The sequence below is a fragment of the Puma concolor genome, chromosome D4, assembly GCF_028749965.1.
Source record: "Puma concolor isolate L17-30 chromosome D4, mPumCon1.1.hap2, whole genome shotgun sequence".
NCBI lineage: Eukaryota > Metazoa > Chordata > Mammalia > Carnivora > Felidae > Puma > Puma concolor.
The window spans coordinates 11,630,191-11,644,404 of record NC_141679.1 but is presented as its reverse complement, the minus strand read 5'-3'; the positions used below and the strand labels follow the sequence as shown (position 1 = coordinate 11,644,404).

Sequence of the window (14,214 nt, the reverse complement as noted above, 5' to 3'; positions counted from 1 at the left end):
GGAAGTACCTTGGCATCTCGGAGTCCAAGGAACCTCATCTCTGAAACAAAGACACTAACGTCTACAAGAAAGCAGCTGAAGGTTTTCAAAGGGGATGCTTTCCAAAACCCTGGCAAAGAGTGACCACGTACCTACTGCTGTTCTTCCTTCCTTCCTTCCTTCCTTCCTTCCTTCCTTCCTTCCTTCCTTCCTTCCTTCCTTCTTTTTTTTAATGTTTGTTTATTTTTGGGAGAGAGAGGGAGGCACAGAAGCCGAAGCAGGCTCCAGGCTCCGAGCAGTCAGCACAGAGCCCGACGTGGGGCTCGAACTCACGGACCGTGCGATCATGAAGTAAGCCGAAGTCTGATGAGGCTTAACCGGCTGAGCCACCCAGGTGTCGCTAAGGATTTAATGCTGGGCTATGTCTTATCACATGACCACACACAGGCGAGTGAGTCCACACCGTCTAGGCGAGGAAAAACTGGTGCCTCAAGATGTACTAAGGGTTTCGGCTGAGCTCCAGCAACCAGGAGGCTACCCGAAGATCCGCTGGGACACAGTGAATCAAGGAGAAGAATGGGTCTCTCGTATAATCATAGATTTGAGACATTGGAAAATAAAGGTGTGGACCCCAAGCTCTTCTAAAGAGCGAAGGCAGACCCCAGACTCTCTTTAGGAATTCTGATTCTTTGTTTTACGGGCTCTGAATTCCCTGCACAGAGCCTTCCTACAGACAGGAGTTAATGTTGTGGAAGTCGAACAACAACACAGAATGCAGAAATTAGAGGCTGCAAATAGAGAAATTAGGGGGTGATTCAGGAAGAGCGGTCGAGAGAAAACTGGATTCAGACCTAATCATCTGCTTCTAATTAAAGCCTCAAATTCTTCTAGAAGCAGTGACATTATAGGGAAAATACTTCATTGGTTACTTGTCAAATCCTCCTTTAATAGGTAATTTATACATTGATATGCAGGGAAAAATAAATCGCTTTGGCATTTCTTAATAACTCGCTGGGGGTCACTACCAGCAGTGCAGTGGTGTGCAACAAACTGGCATTTTGATATCAACCAGGAATATTACCGTCCTCATGTATAATCCCGTGATACCTCACCCTATCACTTGGTTACCACGCTCCGCGCTAAGCAACCTGCTCTGAAACGTTGCCATTTAAGAGCAAATAAAGAGGAGAGACGGGAACATTTTAATTAGCCTTGATCAACAAGGCCCCACGTGTACCCTGCGTTTTATGTACCTCCTTTCAGGCTCTCTCTTCTGTGCAAGCTGTTCCGATGCGTTCATTGTCTCCCTTCTATTTCCTGTAGGGCCTCCTGACTATTCCCGCTGGAAAAAACTACAAAGTGCAATCCAGCTGCCCCCCCCCACCCCCCAATGCCCCGCCGCCCCCGCCGAGGCAAAGTAACAACGTAAACTTGCACAGTGGGGTGGAGATAAGTTTTCCTGCCATTTCTTTCCCTTGATAGTGTTAAATATTCACCCTGTTCTTATCGGTGCCGGTGAGTCTGGAAAGACGTCATACAAATCACCCTGGATTTTGGACCACTCCGGCACCTGGGGGAGAAGGAAATCAAACCGAAGGCTTGCTGCCCAAGCAGAGATGGGAAAAAAAATGCTCCGGGGACCTTGGCCTTCCCTCGAGAGGCGTTTATTTTGGAACAAGGAAGGAAGGAGGCACAGCCAGGCTGCTGGGCTGTGTATGCACAAGCACCTTCAGTGTGCGGTCTCACAATCCAAATTATGCGTGTTCCAACGTGAAACTTGTAATCGGTATGCAGATGGTGGATGTTAATGGTACTGAGAACGTAAACAGAGTAATTCAGGCGAAAATCCAGATACAAGACCACAGCACTGAGTGGAAAAGCACACATATCAGGGGGATCAGCATTAGGCCCAGCTGGAGAGTTACCGATCACCTTATCATGTTACCTTCTCTCCCCTTTTAGATCAGTCTATCTTCACAAATTTGGGTTCAACTAGCCCCAGTTTGACAGACGCCAGGATGTACTTTGGCATTTGCACGGTATCCTTTCTCCCCCCCCACCCCGCACACTTTTTTTTTTTTTTTTAAGGGAGGTCTTATTTGATTTTACTGTGTTTTATTTGGGCTTAACTCTTCCAAAAAAATGCTTCGTTAAGGGTGTCTGACCCCGTTGGGGAGGTGCTTCAGAATGGATACTCACAGCTGGTTTCATGGTCGAGGGAGTCTTACGCTGTGAACACATTTAATGAGAGGTCTGAGACTCAGTGGGCTGAGAGGCAGCTGGGAAATGGGAAAGAGCCCGGGGGAGGGCTGGGGGATCCCAGGTCTGGTCTGGGGTCTGCGCCTACCAATGTGGAAAACCTTGGGCGCCTCCTTCACCGACCCCAGCTTTAGACTGTTCATCTATAATGAACGGTTGGACTAAAAAGTCTGATGGTTGTATCTAATTCTGGAAGGCCTGTCATGTCAGGTGAAAAACCCCTTCCTCCTCTACCACACTTGAGATCACTGGCTGGGGTTTTCAGATTAAGTGGTTTGGAGGTAAGCTTCTAGTTCTGGGCTGGGGGTGTCCCCGGGGGGTGTCTCAGTGCGGGGCAGGTAGATGGCCATAACCATTGGGGACCAGGTAGCCATGTTTAGCTAGAGGGCCAGTGCCCTCTGTTTCTCGTAGGTCCCAGAGATGGGTCCGTTTACTGGACTGTGTTGATACGGGAGGTGGAAAAATGGAATCGAAGAACAGCATTCTTACCTGCCTGTTCCTATCTTTTTCTCCCTGCCCCTCCCCCCAACTTCTCATTACGGAAAATTTCAAACCTGCCTACAAGCAAAGAGAATTGTGTAATTAATATCCATACGCTTCTCTTCTGGCTTCTGCAATTATCAACTCATGGCCAATCTTGTTTCCACTATACCCCCATCCCTCCTCTGCCTGCTTCCCTCAAAGTCTCTCGAAGCGAATCCCAGACATCAACTCATTTCCTCCAGAGAGACTCCGGCATGCATCTCTAAAAGACAAAGACTCCTCTTTTGAAACTGAACCCCCAATACCATCATCCCACCAAAAACATTACTGCTCAACATCATCGAATGTGCAGTCAACTTCCCTTCTTTCCCTCCGACTCAAATCCCTTCCAATTTCTAAGTCACTAGAGCTAAACCATTTCACGCCCTCCTAATCCTCCATGCGACAGAGAGAGACCCCCTCCCTCCTCTGAAATCCTGGACTGTTTGCTATTTCCCTCTGGTCTTTTTATTTGCTGTCTGGTAGAACTGATGTTTCGCCCACACAAAGTCATCTTGCCGGGTTGGATTCTAAGTTCCCTGAGGGTCATGGCTTCTAACTTTCAAATTTCCCTATAATCAGTGGCAAAGTATTTTCGTGGCCTAAGTGTTCGAAGTATGCGATGATCGATTAATCTACCTTTTGCCAGCTCCATGAAGGAAGACTTCTGCTCTGCAAAGCCATCAGCTTAGTCTCCTGGGCTCCTTTGTACACACTCGAACCCCATGATGAAAGTAACTTTGCCAGCTTAAAGGCGCACTAGGAAACTCTGTAAGCCGTGGGCCCCGTTGATCAGAAAAAGGCCTTCCCCCAAGAAAGCCCTTTTGCCGGACAGAATGAGCGCGAAAATTGCCTTCCCAGCCTGTAGCTCAGTGGCCCCAGGAGGGCCAAAGACAGACCTACAGGTGAAGGGGAGGCAGTTGGCCATCTCATCACAATGACGGGATCTGTGCTATGAAATGCAAGCAAATGCCATCTCCTCGGTTAGCAGAAGCTCAAGGAAATTCAGAAGGAGAACCCAACTGATTTCTAACATGTGGCAGATGAGAGCACAATCTCATTTTCAGTAAAACAGCATCAAGACCCCACTGAGTTCCATCAACATGTTTCCTGAATGACAGTGACACTCAGTAATGAGAGAATGGTCAGAAACCAAAGAATCTTCTCTAGTACCCCCCCACCCCCAACACGCGTGGGTTCGTGCACTGGAGTAGCTGGGGAGGGCAGGTTTGGTAATGCTGGGTAGAGACACCTGACATCACAGCTCAAGGAGCGTGGCGAGGCAGAAAGCTACCTGGATGGACACATTTAAGGGGAGCAGGACTGCCCAGGGACTTTCTACTCAGTTCCCACTGCCCTGTGAAGTCTTGGTAATGTGCCTTGAGGAGCCAGTATCATCTCACTGAGCAGAAGTCATAGGAGTTTCTTAGGGCTCAACTAAAGAAGAGAGTCATACCTGAGGGGAGAGGGGTGGGGGTGGGGGTGGGGGTGGGGGAAGCAGGTGATGGGGATTAAGGAGTGCACCTGCTGTGCTGGCCGCAGGTGATGTATGCAAGTGGTGAATCACCGTATTATACACCTGAAACTAATGTAACACTGCACGTTAACTGGAGTTACAATAAAAGCTGAAAAAAAAAAAAAAAAAGAAGAGGGTCATGTGCAGGTTTTCATCGGCGCAGAAGAGAATGAGCTTTGAATTTTATTATGTGCATCTCAGCCAAATTATACAATGCAGTTTCGATAGTCTCTGTTCCCAGTGATAAATGTTGCTATACTTCCCGTGCAAAGCTTTATTCCAGGATCTGGCTCAAGTCTTATTAAGATCATTCAGAAAAGGACGAACAATAAATATTTGATGGCATCCTTCCTACAGCTTCTTGAAAACCGATTGTGAAGAGCCCCAGGGTGTTAACAGTGATCAAATTATGAAATAAACCATTTTTCTCTTGAAACAAAAAGGAAGTTCCGGGTTCCTCGAGCAGGAGGTCAGATCAGACTACCTCACAAAAAAGCTGTTGTGTTACACCTGCTGCATGCCAGAAAGATGATGGACAGAAATGACAATTCTAAGGATAAGATATGCCCTTGTGCCAAATAAAAATACATTTAAAAAGAGCTTGCATCAAAAGATGTTGAGAACAAGCCTATCCAGCATCTTTAAAATGCTGTTCAAATTGTAGGTCAAGGTGAATACGGTTGCAGGCCAAGGCAGGTTTGAGATGAATGGAATAAATAAGGCAATTAAAACAGGAAGGCTTTCAAGTAAAATGCAATCAGCAAAATTCACAGGAGTATTTGTAACTAATTATATCTGTTAGAATAATGATCTGACGTAGCAACCAACACCACAGTTATTTAAATATCAATTACCATAGCAGATTCTGTAGTTATCAGTAAGGGCTGCAGAGTCAAATCATATTGCCTGAAGCTAAATTTATCATCATTATAAAACTTGGACCTTTTACGAGGCTCCAGAGCATTATAAGAGACACACACGACTTGTCGCTGTTGCTATGAGACAAATGTTTAGATCACACGTTTCTGAAGAAGGAAGGAAAACGACAGGTTCTTACCAAGTAATCATCAGGCTTGATACCAAAAAGTTCTCTGAAATATCGGAATGCCAGTGGAGCATAGGTCTTAAATCTGAAGTCTGGGTAATGATGTGCTGGGGTCAGATTGCTCCCTTCACTGCAGTTAAAATATTAAAAAAAAAAAAAAAAAAAAAGCGCGAGAGAGAGAGAATTAGCAAAGACAATTTTGACTTCAAATTGTAGTTCTCCTAGTCCCAGGCCAGTTTCCCTGTTAGAAAAACATACCCCAATTGAGGGTCTCTCTAAGCTCATGTCCAAGGGCAATGGCCATCAGGTCAAACCAGATGCTAAGTCAGCAGGGGCCACTCCAAGCCCATATTCCCTGCCAATCCCAGTGTGTCTTCAGCCTGAAAATTCTTTATCATCCCCCTGTGCCTGTGACTTTCCTCCTGTGATTTTCCATCGTCCCCAGTGAAACCAGTTGTGATGCTTTAGGTAGAAGATTCAGGGCTTAGTGCATGGAATGATTTGAAAAGTGCATTTTTTTGACCATAAACATTGGATAAAGATTTTAAACTAGGAATAAGTGAAATGGTTTTAAAAATGTCACTCACAAAATCACCACACTGGAAATGGGGGAGTCCTGAATCTGAACTATTTCTTACATCCATATTTATAGGAAAAGAGATCTTAAATATTTTAGCGATTTTAAAACCCTGATGTGCATTCCCAGAGACATCATTATCTTTTTTCCCCCCTCTTCTGGGTTCATCTTTGAAAATTTTTGTGCAATATTTATGACACATAAAAGGTATAAAGAAATAAACCAGTGAATACTCATGAATCTAAAATGCTGCTTAAGAAATAAAATATTATCTGTATAGTTGAACTGCCTTCTATACTTTTTATTAATCATAAAACTCTCTTTCTCCTTAGAGGCATCCACTAGCCTGAATTTTGATGTTTATTATTCATTTTAGTCTTTGACTACAACTATAATATATCTCACCCAACATCCGACAAGCCACCTAATCCACCTGTACTTAAAAGTTTTCATTGTGAAAAATGAGAACAATTCAGTAGATTAATACAATTTTGTAGAGAGGGTCAAGATCTCTCTTTACCACATTCTAAGTGGGTCACTGAGGCTCTAAGGCAACTCTGTCATGGTCTAATTTTTATGGATACGAGTAAGCCCGTGCAAGAAAAACGCTTTCAGCATGCAACAAACACTTGGACCCTACAACAGTTTAACTGTGTCCATGGCAGCCAGATTTTTGTATCGGTACCCAGCACATCACTGACAGTAAGTAGTTTCTGAATAAAACAGTGAGTTTTTAAGACAAATGGTAAAATAGTAAAGTTGATTCTTACCTGAAGGTTAGGTTCAAAACTCACCAGGTAAGGTAAAAAAAAAAAAGGAAAATCACTATAGTCTAGAGATATAGACAGATACAATGGAATATAACAGCCATAAAAAGAATGAAATGTTGCCATTTGCAACAATGTGAATGGATCTAGAGAGTATTATGCTAAGTGAAGCAAGTCAGAGAATCACAAATACCGTATGAATTCACTCATTATGTGGAATTGAAGAAACAAAACAAACGAACAAAGAAAAGAGACAAACCAAGAAACAGATTCTTCATTATAGACAACTGATGGTCTCCCGAGGGGGAAGCAGGTGGGGGCAGGGGTGAAATAGGTGATGGGGATTAAAAAGTACACTTATCCTGATGAGCACTGACTAATGCATAGAATTACTGAATCACTATATTGTACCCCTGAAATCAGCATAACACTGTATGCTAATTACACTGGAATTTCAAAATTAATTAGTTAAAAAAAAACCCCATCATCGTCAAAAATCACCCTTGAAAGCTATTTAGGAGATTGTCTATTCAATATATCCACTAGGGCCAGTTCTTCCTCTCGCATGGTCACAGATGACTGCTTCTTCTGGTGACTTCCAGCGGAAGTAGTTGGCTTGTATTGTCAGGGCTTGACATCAGATAATACATCTTATCTGTAGAGGTGAAGCTTGCACTAGGGCAGCAGCAAGGCTTGCCCTTCAGGGCAGTGGTGCAGGGACCGGGACTGCCTGGGATCAGAGCCGTCACCTCTGCATCAGCTCGGTGTGTGAAACGGCCCGAAATCACCTACTCATCTGAACAGTTGCTGTTTCCTGAAGCGAGGATAGTTGAATATTCACAATGCACATGTGCTGCCCGGACATCGCATCGGAACATTTCCTCAGTCCGTATTTTGAGACGTCTCAGGGGACATGTACTCAGTTCCAGGTCCTATGGGATTGTCAAGAGGAATAATTCTGGAACTCCTAGGACATGGAGTAACTTGAAAATGCTGGCTGGGCAGAAATAAGAGAGAAAATCAAAGAGGCTCAAAGTGACCACTGACATGCCTCTGCCCCCTTGCAAACAAGTAAAAGCAAATACAGATCCTTGGGTTCCGAATTGGGCTGCTTTCAGGGGGCTAAGAGTGTTGCCAGTTTCTTATTTCTTCCACCCTCTTCTGTCCTTGATAGCTCATGCAATCAAAGTCATTAATTCCATTAGAATGCATGACATTAGCTTCAATGTTCACACAGTAAGATAAAACCCCCATGTTCTAGTCCTTGGTGTTTTTCTTCAAATGGCTTATTCTTATGCAGTTGGGGGACCAAGACTGTGAGAGAATCTTAAGCGAGAATCTCACAACTGTGAGATCATGATCTGAGCTGAAACCAAGAGTTGGTTGCTCCACCGACTGAGCCACCCAGGCGCCCCACCACTGCTCTTATTAAATCTAAAAATATGTATTTCTCAGGATGCCTGAGTGGCTCAGTCGGTGAAGCGTCCGACTCTGGCTCAGGTCCTGATCTCATGGTTCATGGGTTCGAGCACTGTGTCAGGCTCCGTGCTGACAGCTCAGAGCCTGGAGCCTGCTTCGGACTCTGTGTCTCCCTCCCTCTCTTCCCCTCCCCTGCTGGTGCTCTGTCTCTCCCTGTCTCTCAAAGATACACATTAAACAAATTTACAAAAACGTATTTCTTAGTGGCAATGGACGTTTAGAATTACACAATGTTGAAGTCTGAAGGAAGCACTAGCCACTACCTGGCGATTCCCATTTAGCAGGTAAAAGAAAAAAAAACAAAGTCCAGGGAGGGAAAGTAATGGCCTAAGCTGGTCAAGAACAAACAAGATGAGGACATTAGATTCACACCAGAGCCGTGGGAAAGTCATAGGCAGATAGGTACGCTTTAACTTATACTTGACGTTCCTAGGGTAAGTCCTCCTTTTCACGATTCAGTTGCAGGCTTCCGAGTAGCCCCTGCCCAAATACACCAGCTCTTCTTCTCCAGGAGGACCTCACACTGTGGGGTCACGGGGGGCAGAATTGTACTTACAGAAGCTTGATGGGCCACAAGAACATTCTCAGCTGGATGCGCTGGGAACACCTTAGCTTCCTGGACGTGGTTCCACAGCCTGATACGCACTATTTGGGGTGGCATTGGGAGCAGAGGGTTGGTGCTAAGCAATAAGGTGAAACTAACTTGGCATCTGCAGGGCACAAAAGGGGGGCTCCAGTTTGGGAGCCGAGAGCTAGAGCTCTGCTGTTTCCGAGGCAGCGTTTTATATCGGGTGGATTTGCTGATTTCAAGCTGTAACTGACAATAGGGGGTTTGGAGGCTGTTGGCAAAAGGAGCTGGCCAGCAGCTCCTGGGGGACAGACTCATTCACGTGATTATGGAGGGGGACAAGTCCCACCATCTGCCACCTGTAAGCCGGAGGCCCAGGAAAGCTGGTAGAGCAGTTCCAGCTCAACCTTGAAGGTCTGAGAACCAGGTGAGCCAATGGAAGTCCTGGCCCGAGCCAGAAGGCCCAAGCAGGAGTGCTAACGTCTGCAGGCAGGGCAAGGTGCCTGTCCAGCTCCGGCAGGGAGCGAATTTGCCCTTCCTCTACCTTTCGGTTCCATGCGGGCCCACACGAAACCGATGAAGTGATCCTGGGTCAGTCTAGTGATTTGAATGCAAATTTCCTGTGGAGAAATCATCACAGACACATTCAGAAGTAATGTTTTTTAATAAACGTTTTTAAAGTGTTTTATTTATTTTTTGAGAGAGAGACAGAGACAGAGCCCAAGTATGGGAGGTATAGACAGAGAGGGAGAGACAGACTCCGAAGCAGGCTCCAGGCTCCGAGCTGTCAGCACAGAGCCCGACGCGGGGCTTGAATTCGCGAACCGTGAGATCATGACCTGAGCCGAAGTCGGACGTTTAGCCGACTGAGACACCCAGAAGGCCACACCATCTTTTAAGGCCAGCCAGCTAACAGCCAATCTTTAAAAATCAGCAGATGGAAGCAGCTTAAATTCCACAACCAAATACTGCATCCTGGGCTGTCATGTACTTGGAACACGGGATATCACTGTCTATATGCTGAACTTCCCAAGTAGTTGGTACCATCCTGGGAAATCGTGTTTAAAGGCAATTTCAAGTAAGTTACAATGTTATATAACAATCACTACACACAATAAACCTTTTATCTGGAACTAAAGGAAGAGGTATGCGCCTTTTATGAGTAGGAAATAGGTATCTCCCCGTCCCTACCCCATAAATGTTAAACGAATATTTGAAGAGTTTTGACTTGAAAGGACATCATCCTGGTTGGCTTGTCCAGAAACAGCCACGCATCCTCTTTGATGATTTGTGTGTTATCCACCCACACAGAAGATGGGCTAGAAAATGTCTGTACCGACGAGGGGCTGGCAATCCTTTAAGAATCTCTGTTGTGGGGCGCCTGGGTGGCTTGGTCGGTTAAGCCTCCGACTTCGGCTCAGGTCATCATCTCACGGTCCGTGAGTTCGAGCCCCACGTCGGGCTCTGTGCTGACTGCTCAGAGTCTGAAGCCTGTTTCGGATTCTGTGTCTCCCTCTCTCTCTGACCCTCCCCCATTCATGCTCTGTCTCTCTCTGTCTCAAAAATGAATAAACGTTAAAAAAAAAATTAAAAAAAAAAAAAAAGAATCTCTGTTGCAACCACTCAGCTCTACTGCTGTGGTGGGAAAACAGACAATATGTAAATGAATGGATGTGGCTGTGTTCCAAGGCAACTTTACCAACAAAAAGGGGCAGGGAGCCAGGTCTGTCCCACGGGCTGGAGTGTGCTGACCCATGGTAGAGAGAGATGGGTTCTTGGATGAGTTTACGTCAGTATTATTTGAAACGCAGGCAGTTGCCTCATCTGTCAAAACCTTAACATCTAGCACTGAAATCTGGCAACGCTCACATGAACTGTTGACCTCTATGTTTGCCTGTCCCGTAGAAAAATGTCGCACCCTCACAGCAGTTCTGGGTAATTCTCTGCCCAATGAGGGTATCACTTGGCTATTCCCATCCACCCCCAAGGGTGCATACAGAGAGCAATCTGTGTTCGCCAAACTGAACTCCATTTTATGAGGGAGGAGATTAAAATGCAAGAGACTTTTATAAATTCTTTGGGTAGATGATTACTCTTGAATATGGAAAGATATATAAACTTTTACTGCCAGCTTTCAAGCCCTATTTTCCATTGCAGACAAAGCCGGGATGGCGTCTCCTGAAGGGGAACGGAGGACAGTATTAAAGCTGCTTGTCAAGGGGCTGGAGGGAAAACTTTCTAAGGTGGAAGCTGGGTACTTTCTCTGATTCAAACAAGCAGAACTATTGTTACTGTGCTTTCTTGCCACGGTGTAAGGAAAAACAAAACTTTGGAGTCGGCCATCCCCGAGTTCAAATCCTGACATCACCATTTATTGGTTGTACAGCTTTGGGTTAAGACACTTCCTGTTTCCGGGCCTCAGTTACTCCATCTGTAAAATGGATTTTTTGGTAAAGTTGAAAGATAGTAACAATAAGTTAATGCTATATGCTGTATCATATAAATGTTATGTCAGTTAAACTACGGGTGGTTCATGGCTGGCACTCATCAATTTTGCTTCCTTTTGCCATGTCAGGGTCATGTTTGCATGGCTAAACATTAGAAAACATCCTCCTCTTTCTTCCTAGTCCCTTTACACATGCCATTTTATCTACAACTGTGAGTTTCTGACTGCACTGCAGAACCTGGGGTCAAAAGATTAAAATGTGGTCATAGCTCTCTTACTAATCTACATTGACTTTGGAAGATCATGGGACCAGATTGTTGAAAGGGATTAAAAACAATTTTTTTTAACGTTTCATTGAATTTTTTAGAGACAGAGCACGAGCAGGGGAGGGGCAGAGAGAGAGGGAGACACAGAGTCCGAAGCAGGATCCAGGCTCTGAGCTGTCAGCACAGAGCCCGACACGGGGCACGAACCCACAAACCATGAGATCATGACCTGAGCCAAAGTTGGACGCTTAACCGACTGAGCCACGCAGGAGCCCCTGTTGAAAGGGATTTTCTATCATCCTTCAAATCCCAAGTCCAGAGGCTTTTTTTTTCCATCTACAAAATGAAATGATGTGTGGAACAGGATATAATATCTAAAAATAACTGTGAGCCACTTTGAAATAAGTAAACAAACAAACATGACACATTTCGTTGCTAAGGGAGACAGTGGCAGTAACAAGAACATCTCAAGACACCCAATGCAATGACTTTTCTCTATGACCCAGATAGATTCATTGCGTTTTAGAGCCATCAAAGACTTGGACGGTCAGAGACAGTCCTGCCCACCTCCTCCCCCTTCCTCCTGTCTCCAGGCAAGTGTGGGAGTTTATGGATGGGCAGGGAGGAAACTTTATCTGGCAGCTTTACGGATGTGTAGCTGACATAAAGTACAGTTTGTTAATTTTCACAGGGGGTCTATATCCATGAAACGGTCACCATGGCCAAGGTACTGAATTGACTCATCACTCTGTGGGAGCTTTGTGGCTGCGAGAGTAACCAAGAGATAGATATTACTGGCAAGGCCTCGGGGGTGACAAATATCCTAACACGTGTACCCTGGCACAAAGTGTTGTCTTATCCAAAAGAGCCGATACCACCGCCACTGAGAAGAGCTGGGCTCAGTCCCTTGGCAAAATTAACGAACAGCCCAGATGAGGAAACTGAGGCAAGACCCACATCCGTTTCTTCTGTTTTCATGGAAACACATCCAGAGTGCGTATGTTATTTAAAAAAAAACAACAATATGGCATTTGCTAAAAGAAATTCTTGTCTGCATCAAATGCTTCCTATCACACTGACACTTAAAAAGCTATATATATGTTAAAATGATACATTTTAAGTGACAGTGGGTTCCTCCCAATAGGGTCATTAGCTAAGCCTCCCCTCCCCCAGCGACATGGGTGCCACACAGGGGCTGATGCTTCTCCGCGGTCTAGAGGGTGAAGGTCAAAGACACAAATTCTAGGCATGGACACTGTTGGCTTTTCTACTCCTGAAGAAAAAGGAGACCTCGTTTTGCCTTAATCATCAAGATACAGTATGCTTTTAATAAATCATCCATGAACAGAAGGATTCATGGCACCAAGAAAGAGCTCATGAAAACCTAGTCACACGCTCCTTGTTGTAAAGTATCTCATAGAGTGTCACGCATAATTTACTTGGGACACAGATGTAATTTTGATACTTTAGGTGTTTGCTGAAAAGTCATACAGAGTTTAACATTAGTTGCAAAAATCACATAAGAACTCCAAGAACAAAATTTGGTAGTTACGAGAAAGATCATCCCTGTCACATGGGAAGTCACACGCGAGGTCAGCGGTTCTCCAACAATTATGTGCTTAGAATGTCCTGGAAGGATGGTTCAATAGATTTCTCGGGCCCATCCCTGAAGTTCTTGATTCAGTTGATGTGGGTGGGGCCCGTCCAAAGCTGGCTCTGTTGATTGGACACGGTGGGTAGAAGAGACCAGCAGAGATGGAGCACCTGTCACTGTTCTCACTGTCTGGAAACTAGCTCTGGTGGCTGCCCAGGACCCTAGAGAAGCAACCTTCAAAATTCCTGATAGACCCACTGTATTCTTCAACCAAGAGCATTTAAAGCAAAACTAGGCTGTCTGGGTTCACCACCTAATGGGTTGATTTCGGGACAGCTGACAACTGGATGTAGAGATGAACTTAAGTACCATTTCCCTGAAGACTTAAAAAAAAAATAAAGCAACGAAGATACTGAGGGTCAAAGGCTCTCCCCAGCCATTCTCACCCGAGCCCAGTAAGTAACAACTGATACCAAAAGTGGCTTAGTTTGGGGAGCAATACTTATATTTTAAAATGTAACTGTGTCTTACACATTTATCCACAGAGCCCTGAAGACAAAGCGACTGCCGTGCACCCCCAAGTCAAATAGCTGAATTTTTATTTGCTAGGCCGTTGCAGTCGCGGGGACATTTCCAATTTAATAACAATTACTTCTCTTCCTATCCTAAGCTAGCACGAGACTTAACACATTTTAACTTATTTGCTTTCTTTTGGTAAAGAATACGTAACAGAAGCCTTACCGTTTAAACCACCTGTAAGTGGTCAGTGGCACCGCGTGTATTCACACAGATACGCAACTGTCTCCACCATCCGCCCCAGATTTATTTGTTGAACGGATTTCCCCCCCAAAACACGATCGAGTTGGAGGTGACCTGTATGGTCAACCGGGGTGTTTTTGACACCACCTATGGTGTCAAATGGGCGGGATTCTCCTAAGTTTTCTGGAGGAGAGCTAAGTTGAAGGCCTCACGGAGGAAGAGCTACGCGACTGAACCCAGATATGAGGCCCAACTGCGGGCCCCCAGCCCGTCTTGTGAATGACAGGCCGCAAAATCCTGGCATCAGCCGTTGCTTCTCAGATGCCCTCTTTTTCTTTTTCTTTTTCTGTTTAAACTTTGGAAGATGTGTTTATTTATTTATTTTTCAATATATGAAGTTTATTGTCAAATTGGTTTCCATACAACACCCAGTGCTC

General features: G+C 45.0%; 1 protein-coding gene across 1 annotated transcript in view; it reads right to left on the bottom strand.

Annotated features, from left to right (window-relative positions):
* The window catches only part of PIP5K1B (phosphatidylinositol-4-phosphate 5-kinase type 1 beta), a 293,079-nt gene that overhangs the window by 101,743 nt on the left and 177,122 nt on the right, over nucleotides 1–14,214 (bottom strand). Inside the window, exon 4 of the mRNA XM_086684735.1 lies at nucleotides 5,334–5,451. Within this exon, the coding sequence (XP_086540861.1) occupies nucleotides 5,334–5,451 (118 nt within the window). The remainder of the gene's footprint in view (nucleotides 1–5,333; nucleotides 5,452–14,214) is intronic.